At 50.4% G+C, this 16,456-nt stretch overlaps 1 protein-coding gene across 3 annotated transcripts in view; it reads left to right on the top strand.

Moving 5' to 3' along the window:
* clcn4 (chloride channel, voltage-sensitive 4) overlaps positions 1–11,535 on the top strand; it is a 108,836-nt gene extending 97,301 nt beyond the window's left edge. For all 3 annotated transcript variants that reach the window (XM_038802571.1, XM_038802569.1, XM_038802570.1), the window contains exons 10-12: positions 4,516–4,914; positions 6,117–6,333; positions 10,298–11,535. In XM_038802571.1, the coding sequence (XP_038658499.1) occupies positions 4,516–4,914; positions 6,117–6,333; positions 10,298–10,388 (707 nt within the window). In that variant the 3' untranslated portion in view covers positions 10,389–11,535. The remainder of the gene's footprint in view (positions 1–4,515; positions 4,915–6,116; positions 6,334–10,297) is intronic.
* The last annotated feature ends 4,921 nt before the right edge of the window (positions 11,536–16,456 follow it).

Below are 16,456 nucleotides of genomic sequence, written 5' to 3'. Positions count from 1 at the left end.
AGTGCTGCACTCCCTCAGTGCTGCACTCCCTCAGCGCTGCACCCCCTCAGCGCTGCACTCCCTCAGCACTGTTGTCCCTCAGTGCTGCACTCCCTCAGCGCGGCACTTCCTCAATGCTGCTCTCCCTCAGCGCTGCTCTCCCTCAGGGCTGCTCTCCCTCAGGGCTGCTCTCCCTCAGCGCTGCACCCCTCAGTACTGTACTCCCTCAGCGCTGCACTCCCTCAGCGCTGCTCTCCCTCAGCGCTGCTCTCCCTCAGCGCTGCTCTCCCTCAGCGCTGCTCTCCCTCAGCTCTGCTGTCCCTCAGCGATGCTCTCCCTCAGCGCTGCTCTCCCTCAGCGCTGCTCTCCCTCAGTGCTGCACTCCCTCAGCGCTGCACTCCCTCAGGGCTGCTCTCCCTCAGCACTGCACCCCTCAGTACTGTACTCCCTCAGCGCTGCACTCCCTCAGCGCTGCTCTCCCTCAGCGCTGCTCTCCCTCAGCGCTGCTCTCCCTCAGCGCTGCTCTCCCTCAGTGCTGCACTCCCTCAGCTCTGCTGTCCCTCAGCGATGCTCTCCCTCAGCGATGCTCTCCCTCAGCGCTGCTCTCCCTCAGTGCTGCACTCCCTCAGCGCTGCACTCCCTCAGCGCTGCACTCCCTCAGCGCGGCACTCCCTCAGTGCTGCTCTCCCTCAGCGCTGCTTTCCCTCAGCGATGCTCTCCCTCAGCGATGCTCTCCCTCAGCGATGCTCTCCCTCAGCGCTGCTTTCCCTCAGCGATGCTCTCCCTCAGCGATGCTCTCCCTCAGCGATGCTCTCCCTCAGGGCTGCTCTCCCTCAGCGCTGCACTCCCTCAGCGATGCTCTCCCTCAGGGCTGCACTGCCTCAGGGCTGCTCTCCGTCAGAGCTGCTCTCCCTCAGGGCTGCACTGCCTCAGGGCTGCTCTCCGTCAGAGCTGCTCTCCCTCAGCTCTGCACTCCCTCAGCTCTGCTCTCCCTCAGCGCTGCACTCCCTCAGCTCTGCTCACCTCAGTGCTGCACTCCCTCAGCGCTGCTCTCCCTCAGTGCTGCACTCCCTCAGCGATGCTCTCCCTCAGCGCTGCTCTCCCTCAGGGCTGCTCTCCCTCAGTGCTGCACTCCCTCAGCTCTGCTCTCCCTCAGCGCTGCACTCCCTCAGCTCTGCTCACCTCAGTGCTGCACTCCCTCAGCGCTGCTCTCCCTCAGTGCTGCACTCCCTCAGCGATGCTCTCCCTCAGCGATGCTCTCCCTCAGCGCTGCTCTCCCTCAGTGCTGCACTCCCTCAGTGCTGCACTCCCTCAGCGCTGCTCTCCCTCAGGGCTGCTCTCCCTCAGCGCTGCTCTCCCTCAGCGCTGCTCTCCCTCAGCGCGGCACTTCCTCAATGCTGCTCTCCCTCAGCGCTGCTCTCCCTCAGCGCTGCTCTCCCTCAGCGCTGCACTCCCTCAACGCTGCTCTCCCTCTGCACTGCACTCCCCCAGTGCTGCACTCCCTCAGCGCTGCTCTCCCTCAGGGCTGCTCTCCCTCAGGGCTGCTCTCCCTCAGCGCTGCTCTCCCTCAGGGCTGCTCTCCCTCAGGGCTGCTCTCCCTCTGCACTGCTCTCCCTCAGGGCTGCTCTCCCTCAGGGCTGCTCTCCCTCAGGGCTGCACTCCCTCAGCGCTGCACTCCCTCAGCGCTGCACTCCCTCAGGGCTGCTCTCCCTCAGGGCTGCTCTCCCTCAGGGCTGCACTCCCTCAGCGCTGCACTCCCTCAGGGCTGCACTCCCTCAGCGCTGCACTCCCTCAGTGCTGCACTCCCTCAGCGCTGCTCTCCCTCAGCGCTGCACTTCCTCAGTGCTGCTCTCCCTCAGTGCTGCACTCCCTCAGCGCTGCTCTCCCTCAGCGCTGCTCTCCCTCAGCGCTGCACTCCCTCAGTGCTGCACTCCCTCAGGGCTGCACTCCCTCAGTGCTGCACTCCCTCAGACTGCACTCCCTCAGCGCTGCACTCACTCAGCGCTGCACTCCCTCAGGGCTGCACTCCCTCAGCGCTGCTCTCCCTCAGGGCTGCTCTCCTCAGCGCTGCACTCCCTCAGCGCTGCTCTCCCTCAGCGCTGCACTCCCTCAGCGCTGCACTCACTCAGCGCTGCACTCCCTCAGCGCTGCACACCCTCAGCGCTGCTCTCCCTCAGCGCTGCTCTCCCTCAGTGCTGCTCTCCCTCAGCGCTGCACTCCCTCAGCACTGCACTCCCTCAGTGCTACTCTCCCTCACGGCTGCTCTCCCTCAGTGCTGTACTCCCTCACTGCTGCTCTCCTCAGCGCTGCACTCCCTCAGCACTGCACTCCCTCAGTGCTACTCTCCCTCACGGCTGCTCTCCCTCAGTGCTGTACTCCCTCACTGCTGCTCTCCTCAGCGCTGCTCTCCCTCAGCACTGCTCACCTCAGCGCTGCTCTCCCTCAGCGCTGCACACCCTCAGCGCTGCACTCCCTCAGCGCTGCTCTCCCTCAGCGCTGCTCTCCCTCAGTGCTGCTCTCCCTCAGCGCTGCACTCCCTCAGCACTGCACTCCCTCAGTGCTACTCTCCCTCACGGCTGCTCTCCCTCAGTGCTGTACTCCCTCACTGCTGCTCACCTCAGCGCTGCTCTCCCTCAGCGCTGCACACCCTCAGCTCTGCACTCCCTCAGTGCTGCACTCCCTCAGTGCTGCTCTCCCTCAGCTCTGCTCTCCCTCAGCGCTGCTCTCCCTCAGCACTGCTCACCTCAGCGCTGCTCTCCCTCAGGGCTGTACTCCCTCAGTGCTGCACTCCCTCAGGGCTGCTCTCCCTCAGTGCTGCTCTCCCTCAGTGCTGCTCTCCCTCAGGGCTGTACTCCCTCAGTGCTGCACTCCCTCAGGGCTGCTCACCTCAGCGCTGCACTCCCTCAGCGCTGCACTCACTCAGCACTGCACTCCCTCAGCGCTGCACTCCCTCAGTGCTGCACTCCCTCAGGGCTGCACTCCCTCAGTGCGGCACTTCCTCAATGCTGCTCTCCCTCAGCGCTGCTCTCCCTCAGTGCTGCTCTCCCTCAGCGCTGCACTCCCTCAGCACTGCACTCCCTCAGTGCTACTCTCCCTCACGGCTGCTCTCCCTCACGGCTGCTCTCCCTCAGTGCTGTACTCCCTCACTGCTGCTCTCCTCAGCGCTGCTCCCCTCAGTGCTGCATGCCCTCAAATACTGCTCTCCCTCACTACCCCACTCCCTCACCCCCACACTTCTTCAGTACCCTGTGCTATCTTTCCTTCTGTGCTCCTCTCCCTCACGTCTCCATTCCCTCAATACCGCGCTCCCTCAGTGCTGCACTGGAGTGTCAGCCTGGAATACATTTACAAATCCTTGAAGACACAATCTTTTCCGTCCGAGTCAAGAGTGTCAGCACTGAACCAAGTCTAACACTACAACAACTTACTACAAAATCAAATGTAACATTGAGACTGATACAAGGATGTCAGATTTGGTGACCAAACACTTGGTCAACAGGTCGGTTTTAAGGTGTTTCTTAAAGAAAAGAAGCAGGGTAGAAAGGCAGAAGTTTGAGGAGGGAATTACAGAGCTTGAGCCCAGGCAGCTGAAGTATTGACTACCGATGATTCAGTAATTAAAATCGAGGTTGGTCATAAGTTCCTGAATTAGAAGAGCGTCAATATCTCGGAGGGTTGTGAGGCTGGAGGAGACTACTGAGATAGGGAAGTGTGAGGCCAAGGAACGATTTGAAAACAAGCATGAGAATTTTAATATCAAAATGTTTCTTGACCGAATGACAATGTATGTCAGCGAATGCAGGAGTGATAAGCGAACAGGACTTTGATCAAGTTAAGAGGGGGCCAGTCGAGTTTTAGATGATGTCAGGTTTACAGAGAGTAAAATCTGGCAGGGGAGCCAGGAGTGCATTGGAATTGCTTCATGATTGGGCAGCACGATTGTGCAGTGGTTAGCACTGCTGCCTCACAGAGCCGAGGTCCCAGGTTCGATTCTGGCCTCGGGTCACTGTCCGTGTGGAGTTTGCACATTCTCCCCATGCCTGTGTGGCTCTCAGCTCCATAACCCAAAAAGATGTGCAGGGTAGGTGGATTGGCCACGCTAAATTGCCCTTAATTGGAATTTATTTTTAAAGGTAATTGGTTCATGATGGGAATGTTGTGTGAACTCAACTGTATCCAGTTCTGAGAGGTTGTAACTATTAACAACAACATCTTGCATTTACATAGTACCATTAACGGTGTAACATATTGCAAAATATTTCATAAGAGTGTAATCAGCCAAAAGCTATATTGACTTCAAGTCACAGCGGGAGACAGATGATCGAAAAGCCCAGTGGGTGGTGGGGGGTGGGGGTGGGGGCGTTCTATAGGTGAAGGAGATTACACAGATGGGAGAGGGATATGAAAACAAGGTTGAGAAATTTAAAGGACACTGTGCTGTCCTCCTCACACTTCCACTTTTTCACTTGACAAGGCACCACTTTAATCGAGAAGTTTCAATGTGTCTCACTCTGGCTGTTGCTAATTTTACCGCAGGTGGAGTCACTCGTATGACGGTGTCTCTGGTTGTCATCATGTTCGAGCTAACTGGAGGTTTGGAGTACATTGTGCCATTAATGGCTGCAGCAGTGACCAGCAAGTGGGTGGCCGATGCCTTTGGGAAAGTGGGTATTTACGAAGCCCACATACACTTGAACGGCTACCCTTTCTTGGATTCAAAGGATGAGTTCAGGCACCGGACTCTGGCAACTGATGTCATGAGGCCAAGACGCACCGAGCCTCCCCTCTCGGTCCTGACCCAAGGCAGCATGACAGTGGAGGATGTGGAGGCCCTGGTTAAAGATACAGATTACAATGGTTTCCCTGTAGTCGTCACAAAGGAATCGGAGCGGCTCATTGGCTTTGTCCAGAGAAGGGATCTCATTCCTGCAATAAGTGAGTTATCCTAGACAGCTCTTGCATCAAATGTTACCCTTGGTTTCGGCACGGAATTGAATTGAGCCTGACTGCTTTTTAAGAACTGTTTTCAGTTGGAGTGAGACTTTTGCTCAGTGGTCGTATTCCAGTCCCCTAACCAGAGGTGCTGGATTTGAACCCTGCTCCAGACAGTCACAGCGAGTGGGTACTCTGGCTCAGAATTCTGGGTTGGTGTCCAAGAGAGTATTCATATCCAGTTGTATGATTGCCTCCTCCCAACCCCTCCTCTTGGCTAGTAGGAAATGACCATGGTCCTATGTCTATGGAAGGATCTTTCATGTAACTCACTGTTAAGCAGCCTGCTTATCCCTCCACACCACTGAAATTCAATTCAATTCATTCAGTTCAGTGCAAAACCAGAAAACTAGCTAAGGCTGACTGGCAACATCAAAAGAAAATTGACAGAGATCCGAAAAGCTCACAACACAAGAAATCCTCAATATACAAGGCAATAATCAGTTGTGGCAAAAGTTATAATTAAGGTCCAGGCATGTTGTTCACTATTTCCATAAATGGTTTGGTCTCCGGAATTAGAAACATCACTGTTAAAATTTGCAGAGGACACTAAAGTGCATCCATGACACCATTCCTCAGCGTTCCTGACTGTGCCAAAGTACAGCTTGCAAATAGAGGAATTAAGTAGCTGAATAAATGTAGTAGGGTTGGGGGTGCTGGTGGAGGGGTTGGCATGGGTACCAGAGGAAGGCTGTCCCACAATAGCTCAGTGGTTGAACCCATTGACTCAACCTCCCACACTGGGAGAAATGAGCCCAGATTTTATGCTGGTTTGTGCTAAGTTCAGCAATGCTCATTGGTGAAATTGGGGAAAGAATCAGCTTGGGTTCTTCTCCTCACCAATTCTGTCCTTCCTGCTGGAAAGTGTACATTTGGTAATTTGGGATGAAGGTAGGAGTGGGGCTGGTGACGATAAGCCTGTAGGAGATGGCCTGTGTTGGGTGCGCAAAATAGCCCAAAATGGATCGGTACTTCCCGGAGAGAGGGAGGGAGAAAATTGTTTGCTGGTGGTGGAAGTTCGGGTCGGGGGTGGAAGTTCGGGTCAGGGGGCGGGGGGGGGGGGGGGGGGGGGGGGGGGGGGAGATCAGATCAGGGTACTAAAATATTCTTTCATCTCAATTCTTGATTTTTCCCATCTATCTCAGAAAATGCAAGGAAGGTACAAGACGGAGTGGTGAGTAACTCCATTGTGTATTTCACTGAAGACCCTCCTCCATTGCTTGGTAACAGCCCCTGCCCACTCAAACTGCGGAGGATTCTCAACCTGAGTCCCTTCACTGTGACAGACCACACGCCCATGGAGACTGTGGTGGACATCTTTCGTAAGCTTGGCCTCCGACAATGTCTGGTCACTCGCAGCGGGTAAGTAGCTATGGACAAGCAACAGTGCAAAATGGGCACCTTCTCAATGAGTTTACCCCACAGAATATCCATCTGCAAGAAGACACAATGAGAAAGGGTTTTCACCAATACTAAACCACCAATACCAAACCATTGGATACACCGACATCTTGATGACAGACCTTCAAACATTGAACAAAAGTCCAATTCCAGTTCTCTTCCCGCACCCATTGGTAAACTAAGGCAGACTGTTTTCACAGCTAGTTATTTCTGGAAGAGGTCACTATTCTGTCGCCAGGGGCTTATAGTTTTGAGGGGCGCCACTCCACAATAAGCGTGGCTAAGTCGGAGTCTCCTGATTTTATCACCGGCCATTGGCGTGTTGGAAGCATTTACAGGTTGACCCACTCAGCCTGTTTGGCCGTTATGAATGGACCTTCCTTGGCCGTCAAGACCTGGGGTGGGACCCGAACCAGGAGTTTTTGGCTCAGAGGCAGGGACACTATGCAAAGTGCCACAATACCTCCATAGAACAAGATAGAGGTTATGGCATTTTCAAACACCAACAACTTGTATTTGTGTAGCATCTTTAATGTAGGGCAGCATCCCAAGGTGCTCACAGGAATGCATTTGAGAGATTAGGACAGATGACCATGAGCTTGATCAGAGGGATAGGTTTAAGAAGCATTTCAAAGGAGGAGAGAGAAATAGAGAGACAAAGGAGGGTAGAAGTGACTGCTGGTGATGTGAATGTGTGCAATGGATTTCACTTGTATCAAGCTTCTCCCCTTGGTCTTTTCAAAGGGGCAGTTAACCCCTTTATTGGTATCAGAAATGATTGAATTTCAGATCCTTGGAATGAGCTTTCTGTTGACAGTCCCGTGAAGTGGTGCTGTTTATACTCCATAGCTTATTTCAGCAGTTCCTTCTCAAAGTGGCGGGCCATGGGATTGTGCAGTGTCTAAGCACACTGGACAGGAAGGGCGATGAGATGTGCAACTGGGGTAGCTCGGAATAAGCCAGTGCCGAGTGCCTCATTGAAAAAAGGAAAAGAAAGACTTAGATTTCTATTGCTGTTTTCACAACCTCTGAACCTCTCAAAGTGTTTTCATAGAATTTACAGTGCAGAAGGAGGCCATTCGGCCCATCGAGTCTGCACCAGCTCTTGAAAAGAGCACCCTACCCAAGCCCACACCTCCACCCTATCCCCATAGCCCAGTAGCTCCACCCAATACGAAGGGCAATTTTGGACACTAATGGCAATTTATCATGGCCAATCTACCTAACCTGCATATCTTTAGTCTGTGGGAGGAAACTGGAGCACCCGGAGGAAACCCACGCAGACACGGGGAGAATGTGCAGACTCCGCACAGACAGTGACCCAAGCCGGGAATCGAACCTGGGACCCTGGAGCTGTGAAGCAATTGTGCAAACCACTATGCTACCATTGTTTTACAACCAACAATATCATTTTAGGAGTATATTCATTGTTGTAATGTAGGAAACATGGGTGTCGGTATGCACTCGGCAAAACCCCTACAAACAGCAATGTGACAGTGAACAGGTAGGTGTCTGTGTGTTTGATGGCAAATTGAGGGGTAAATGTTTTGCAAAACACCAGGGAGAATTGTAATGAAAAAACAAATTACTGCGTATGTTGGAAATCTGAAATAAGAACACCAAATTCTGAAAATTTCTTATACTCGAGAGAATTCCGCTGCTCTTCTTCATGGGAGTGCTATGGGATCTTTTAGATCCGCCTGGGTAGGCTGATGTGGTCACAGTTCAATCAGAGTCCCTATAGTGCAGAAGGAGGCCATTTGGCCCATTGAGTTTGCACCAACCCTCTGAAAGTGCACCCTGTCCCTGTAACCCACCTAACCTTTTGGACACTAAGGGGCAATTTAGCATGGCCAATCCACCTAACCTGCACATCTTCGGACTGTGTGAGGAAACTGGAGGACCCGGAGGAAACCCACACAGACACGAAGAGAACATGCAGGATCCGCACAGGCAGTCACTCAAGGTCGGAATTGAGCCTGACGTGAGGCAGCAGTGCTAACCACTGTGTCACCCTGCCGCCATGATCTTATCCAGCTATCCTCTGACAATGCAGTGGTCCCTCAGCACAGCACTGCAGCATCAGCCTTGAGTTTTATGCTCAAACTCCGTAGTGGGACTCGAACCTGGAACCTTGTGATTCAGAGAGGAGAGTGCTCCTGCCTACTAAGACATGGCTGACACACACACACAGGCGGGAGTGCTCGCAAATAAGGCATGGCTGACACACAGGCACGCACACAATCTCTCACACACAGACACACACGCACAATCACAACACAACCACACACACAGACACACACGCACCGACATACACACACATACGCACTTTTTAAAAATAAATTTAGAGTACCCAATTTTTTTTTCCAATTAAGGGGCAATTTAGCGTGGCCAATCCACCTACCCTGCACATCTTTGGGTTGTGGGGGTGAAACCCACACAGACACTTGGAGAATATGCAAACTTCACATGGATAGTGACCCAGATCCAGGATCGAACCTAGGTCTTCAGCGCCGTAGTCCCAGTGCTAGCCACTGCGCCACGTGCCGCCTACACACAGTCACGCACACCGACACACACACACACCGACACACACAGACACACAGACCGACACACACACGGATATACAGACACAATTTTTCTCTCACACACACAAGCGCACACAGACACACACAATACACTGACAGACACACATTGAGACTCACAGACAGGCACGCACACACTCAGGCACATACACAGAGATAGACACACACAGATAGACACACATGCAGAGACAGACACACACAGGCAGGCAGGCGCAGGCAGACAGGCATACGCAGACACACACGCAGACACATTGACAGACCCAAATTAGGAGCAGGGGTGGACCAGCCAAGAGAGGCACAGAGGGGAATGTAGGCTTGTTTAGGAGGGAGTCAAACCCAGCATGCAGCAAGGTCTAAGATTACTGAAGGGTTGGATTGAGAATTGTGAGGACACTATACCTAAGAGAGGAGAAGGAAAATGAGGCACAATGATGGAAGAGAGTCTCGGAGCGGTGAAGAGAAAAGAAACAAAAGAGGAATAGAATGATGAGCTCAGGTTCAGAGTGACAGCCATAATGTACACACAAATTAACCTAGAAATGCTAAATGACATTGGTCTAGTTCCATAAAATCTAGGATTCCGAACAACCTGCTGGTGAATGGGCAGTCGGCGATTATAGACAGGAGCCTGGAGCATTGGTGATGGGACAACAATGGTGTTGATAAGGATGGATTCAGTGTTGAGGATTGACAAGCTGTGTTCTGACTTTGGAGATGGGTGTAACAAGTGAAATCCTGAAGCTTTATGAGGATAGTATATCGGAGGATGTACTGACAGTGCAGGTTTTGGTGGAGTGAGGGTCTAGGTAGTGGACAGTGCCAATTACAAGATGGTGGCCAAGTTGGAGGACACCATCAATGTTGTCATCAAACACTTCCTGAGGGCAGCAAATCCAGCCTTGCATTGGTAATGCCTTTTAAAAGACATTCCTACTCTGCAATGGCCTGCAGGAAAACATGAGGTGGCACACTGGTTAGAACTACTGCTTCACAGCGCCAGGGACCTGGGTTCAATTCCTACCTTAGGTGACTGTGTGGAGTTTGCACCATCTCCCCGTGTCTGCATGGGTTTCCTCCGGATGCTCCAGTTACCTCCCACAGTCCAAAGGTGTGCAGGTTAGGTGGGGTTATGGGGAGAGGGCCTCGGGTGGGGTGCTCTTTCAGAGGGTCAGTACAAACTCGATGGGACGAATGGCCTCCTTATGCGCTGTAGGGACTCGATGATTCTTCTATGATTGTACCACCAGTTAATTGTAATCTCTCCTGTGCCCTAATCCACATGAATGCACTTCAGCTATTGTAATGTAATAATTGCAAGTATTGTCTCTTTTTTTTTGCAGCCGTCTCCTGGGCATCTTAACTAAAAAGGATGTGCTGAGGCACATGGCCCAAATGGCAAACCAAGACCCTGAGTCCATCATGTTCAATTGACCCCAGGCTTTCTGACTGTGCCAGCCTTGCCCAGTTCTGATTTTGGAAGGTAATGGGTAAGACTAAGATCTCAGGATGCAGTGGCCTTTCACTGAACTGAATTCTAATCACTTGATCAAAAGCAGATTTGCTCAGGAGTGGAGCGATCAGCGATGCACTGGAGTAAGAGATGAGGACTGACCCGCAACGAGTTCATTGTGTTCTTTCAGACAAGAGAAGAGAAAACCTCAGCTCTTTTGCCAAGTCTGATGACGTGGTGGATGATGCATCTTATGCTAACATCTCAACTGCCCAGCTTTGTCTGAAATCTGTGTCCACTAGGTGTAAAATAATAGAGATTGATAAATGCATAACATGTTGATATTGGCCAGTGATATAACAGACTGCAAGACACTAGCTACTGTACGAGGAAAAATAGGGAATAATTTCAAAGTCTGTTTGGATTTATGATTATACAGAAAATGTCAGTGTTATAGACTTTGCATTAATTTCTTCATTCACTCATTGAGTTCAGAAGGTGAGGGTATCTGTAATATTGAATTGTATTTGCATCAACATGTTATGTAGAATTTTACAGCACAGAAACTGGCCACTCAACCCATTGGTCTCTGCTGGTATTTATTCTGCACCTCAATCTCTTCCCACCATACTTCTTTCCACTGTATCAGCATGTCCTTCTATTCCTTTCTCCCTCGTGTGTGTGCTTTCTCTTAAATGCATCTGTGTGGACAAACATAGCCCTAGCCTACGCAACTATAATTCTAACCCTTTTAGCCCTGGCACCATTGTAATGAATCTGCACTGCATCCCCTCCAGGGCCAATGTACCCTTTCTGGGGGTGCCCAGAGCTGAAAACATTGTTCCAGATGGGGGTCAAACCAGAATTTTAAATGGGCTGTGGTATAACTCCCATCCCTTTGTATCCCAGCCCTCATGAGGTAAAGACCAACATTTTATTAGCCTATTAACTCATGAGTAAACATTGGATTAGTCTATTAACATGCGTGTTGAAATATGTCGAAGATTTCGGAGGTAAGAAGTTGAATTGTGCCAAGAGAACTCCTCATTGTGCCAAGTGGAAAGTTTACAGCCCAGTGCTGTTGGTGCAGACCTTGATTGGGCTAGGGTGATGGTGAAGGGCACCAGAGGGAGGGGGGGGGGGGGGGGTGGCGTTGGAGGGGACGTGGTTTTGGAGGGGGAGGAGTCCAGAGGATGTCAAGACTCACAAGTTTTAACAAACGAATAGATCAGAAATCTTTTGGAAAGTGATCCCACCGCGGACACCTCGGCAACATGCAGACAGAGGGTGTATTTGTAATTTTATTGCACCTTAGAAGAAATGCTCAAACTTTCCTTTGTAGGCTTCTCCCAGATATTTTTTGTGAATATTGGAGTGTGGTGCTTGCTTTATTTCTTAATGAAAATTGACCAACCATTGCCTCTGGTAGAAAGTATTGCTCATCCCAATGATACATGCTGGCATGCCTGAATATCTATATTCCATTGCTGGTCAAAGAGGTCAGTTCACCATGGTGACACAATGGGAGTTAAGCAGACTCTCGAAGCTGAGTTTCACCCGGAAGATATTGCGGCCTCGTTCCCCACACTTTCACAAAGATGGTGATCTGCTTGCTTCCTACCTTTTCCTTCTCCATGTGCTAGGCTCCCCAGTGGAAATACAAAGTTGGCTCCAGTGTGTCAGAAGACAGCGGAGTTCCGAGTGGCAGCTCCTCTCCCCATTCTGTAAACTCTCTGCAGCCCTCCAACGCTCCAAGATCTTTGCGCTCTTCCAATTTCGGTCTTTTCTACACGCCTCATTTTTAATTGCTCCTCCATTAGTGGCTGTACCATTGGCTTCTTTGGCCTTAAGCCCTAGAATTCCATTTCAAAACCATTCCTCCTTTCTACATTTCTCCTGCTTTTAAGCCGCCACCACTTAAACCTACCTCTTTGACCAAGTTGATGGTCATGCACCCTAAAATGGCCTTGGCAGGCTTGGTGTGAATTCTTGTTTGTTTTTTTTGTCTGGTAATGCTCCAGCTGCTCTAGAACTACTCGGTAAATGCAAGTTGTTTGTTGATTTCAAGTGTAATTCGACTGTAAATGATGGCCAATTTGTGAAGCGGGAACACCCAGAAGATTTTTTTCAAATTTATAGTGCAGAAGGAGGCCATGAAATTTCTCTGGGCATTGGAAGATTCCCATATTGTATTACTAACAAGAGCCATGGATCCTTAGCCAATGGTGAGGAGATTACCAGAACAAATTATTGTTATGAAAACCTTTGGGTGTTGCATCAAACAAGAAATATTATTTTTTTAAAATAAATTTAGAGTACCCAGTTCATTTATTCCAATTAAAGGGCAATTTAGAACAGCCAATTCACCTACCCTGCACCTCTTTTTTGCGTTAGGGGGGTGAGCCCCACGGGAAGAATGTGCAAACTCCACATGGACATTGAACCCGGGGCCGGGATCGAACCTGGGACCTCAGTGTTGTGAGGCACCAGTGCTTACCGCTGCGCCACCAAGCTGACCAGTGCATCAAACAAGAATTAATCTGGGGTCTCTATTGTCATATGTTTCTGGGAAAGTAAATAAAAGATAGTTTGTTATGTTAATAACTCTACTAATGATATCCTTTATTGCTAAGATTAAAATTGTGTTGATGTTAGTGTATGAACCCATGATAATGTTCTTCGCAAATTTCTTTCTCTTCTATTCAACTATTTATTTTAAATGAGTTAAAATGCCCATTAAAATGGGGGATAGAGACATTTGAGACAAAAAGACGACATATTCTCACACCATATTGGCGCGGTCAATGTCTTGACAGTTATGCTTCAAAAACTATTGTGAGGTGTAAAGAAAATCGACTGTGTTACCAACTCACCATCACTTGTTGCTAGGCGGCATCTCTAGACAGACTTCCACTCCCTTGCCTTCTTCAGTACTGTTCACTGTTTGAAAGATCAGACATGGGTCTCTGTCATGTTTCAAAACAATGATCGCTAACTACATTTACTAGCATCAAAGCTTAGGATCTAACAGTGTTCGGTTTCATAAGTATCGTTGGGGCATTTGGGGATGTGAATGAATATTATACTGTGCCATTTATCCATTTTTGAATATATTGATTTGCACTTTACATGTCGAGGCCCAATGGGTTCCCAGCTGATGCTGTAAACATCAGAACAGCAGACAAAACTGTCCAATGTTTGAAAACATGACTCCATTTTGAGAGTAACGCAAGAAGGAACAAACCCAATTGAAAACTGATGGAGGCCAGATTTGGAGCAACCCAACGTTCTAAAAGCGTTGAAAAGTTGGAAGAGGTTGCCAACAGTGGTAGCACGTTCACTTGTGTCAGAGGATTGTGGGTTCAAGATCCAATCCAGGCATTTGAGCACAAAATCCAGGCTGGCACTCCAGTGTAGTGCTGGGGAGGAGCTGCATTGTCCAAAGTGTTGTTTTGTGGATCCTGTCTGCATGTCCTGGGATAGATGTAGAAGATCCCATGGCATTATTTTGAAGAAAATGTTCTCCCCTGATCCCTTGTCAATATTTATCCTTATCGTAGGTTTTGCCAGCTTAGTTCCAAATCTTCAGGATCCCAGGCCATTATTGAACCATGGAATGCAAAATGCCTCCCACATCCACAGTTGAGTTAGCCTTTATGTCTGGCATTGTTTTTTAAAAAAATAATTTTTATTGAAAAATTTTGAATTTATACAACAATAACGCACCATAGTAAAATACCAAAAATAACAATAATATTAACAATCATAAACATTCGCCCCACCTCCATGAACAACACGGCATTTTAACAACAACGCAAATTAACACAATATTAAGTTACAGAATAGACACTACAATAAGGAACACCCCGGACATGTGGGCCCAGTGCAGCACCTTAAATTGGATGAGACTAAGCCTCGCACATGAGGGGGAAGAGTTGACTCTCTCCAAGGCATCCACCCAAGTCCCGTCCTCTATCTGCTCCCCAAGTTCCCCCTCCCATTTAGCCTTCAGCTCCTCCACTGACGACTCCGCCACCTCCTGCATTACCTTATAGATGTCAGACACCTTCCCCTCTCCGACCCACACCCCCGAAAGCACTCTGCCCATCGTCCCACGCGACGGCAGCAGAGGGAATCCCTCTACCTGTCGCCTAGCAAACGCCTTTACCGGCAAGTATCTGAACATGTTCCCTTGGGGAAGGACAAATTTATCTTCCAGTTCCCCCAGGCCCGCAAACCTCCCGCCAATAAACAGGTCCCTCAATTTGCTAATGCCCGCCCTTTGCCACCCCCTAAATCCCCCATCCTTGTTCCCCGGGATGAACCAATGGTTGCCACCCAGTGGAGCCTCCATCGAGCCCCCTGTTTCCCCCCAATGCCGTCTCCACTGTCCCCAGATTCTTAGGGTCGCCGCCACCACCGGGCTCGTGGTAAACCACTTAGGGGAGAGCGGCAACGGTGCCGTTACCATGGCACCCAGGCTCGTACCTCTACATGACGCCATCTCCATTGTTTTCCACGCCGCCCCTCCCGCCTCCATCACCCATTTACGCACCATTGACACATTGGCTGCCCAATAGCACCCCAGAAGGTTGGGCAGCACCAGCCCGCCTCTATCCCTCCCTCGCTCCAGGAACACCCTCTTCACTCTCGGAGTCCCATGTGCCCACACAAAGCTCAAAATACTGCTGGTCACTCTCCTAAAGAAGGCCCTGGGGATAAAGATGGGCAGGCACTGAAAGAGGAACAAGAACCTCGGAAGCACCATCATTTTGACGGACTGTACCCTCCCCGCCAACAATAATGGCAGCATGTCCCACCTCTTGAACTCCTCCTCCATCTGATCTACAAGTCTGGTGAAGTTATGCTTGTGAAGAGTCCCCCAGTCCCTGGCCACCTGAAGCCCCAGGTACCTAAAGCTCTCCCCTGCCCGCCTAAGCGGGAGCCTACCAATTCCTTCCTCCTGGTCTCCAGGGTGCACCACAAACACCTCGCTCTTGCCTAAATTTAATTGATAACCTGAAAAGGTCCCAAACTCGGCTAGCAACTCCATCACTCCCGGCATCCCTCCCACCGGGTCCGCCACATACAGTAACAGGTCATCGGCATACAACGACACCCTATGTTCCTCTCCACCTCGCACCAAGCCTCTCCACCTCTCTGAATCCCTCAACGCCATCGCCAGCGGCTCGATTGCCAGTGCAAACAACAAGGGGGATGGGGGCAACCCTGCCTGGTCCCTCTGTAAAGCCGGAAGTACTCCGACCTCCTCCTATTCGTGGCCACGCACGCCATTGGGGCCTCATATAGCAGCCTTACCCATCTAATGAACCCTTCACCAAATCCAAACCTCCCCAACACCTCCCATAGGTACCCCCACTCCACTCTATCAAAGGCCTTCTCCGCATCCAGTGCCACCACTATCTCTGCCTCCCCCTCAATCGCCGGCATCATGATGACATTCAACAATCTCCGATGTCTGGCATTGTTAAGTACATACCTGCACCAATTTTCGACCATGATCTATTTGAGGGCCCGACATATAACATCCCTACTACACCCCACTTATGACCATGGTCTTTGTAAGTGTCAGGCAGAATCTCCACCTTTATGAGGACCATCAGCAAGACATGGGGCCATAGCTGGGCATCACAGCTCTCACCCTGTTTCTGCTCATTCTGGCAGAATGGGATGGGCAACAAAGCTGGCATTGACAACGAAGGCCACATCGTGTGAAATAATTAAAAATGTGTTTCACCAGATCGCCACAGGAGCAGTCATGACATTTGGGGTTTTAATGTCTAAGCGTTGAACTGTTTTTGATGGCAAAGAAGTGTGACAATAGAGCTGCTCATTCTTCACCGACAATTGTGCTTGGAGAATACGGAGAAATGACTGATGGTTTTGATTACATGCCAGGCGAGTAAAATTGTCAGACGCATTATTGAGAAGATGCCCCGGGGAGGACCCGGTCTCCGGTTCCAATTCATGCTCATCATGTGGCACCTCACTGGGAGAAGTCAGCATTATTGGCCATCCTTACTTACTT

The sequence above is a fragment of the Scyliorhinus canicula genome, chromosome 7 (genome assembly GCF_902713615.1).
Source record: "Scyliorhinus canicula chromosome 7, sScyCan1.1, whole genome shotgun sequence".
Taxonomy (NCBI): Eukaryota; Metazoa; Chordata; class Chondrichthyes; order Carcharhiniformes; family Scyliorhinidae; genus Scyliorhinus; species Scyliorhinus canicula.
The sequence above is the reverse complement of the archived record's forward strand: the minus strand, read 5'-3'. Positions and strand labels throughout refer to the sequence as shown.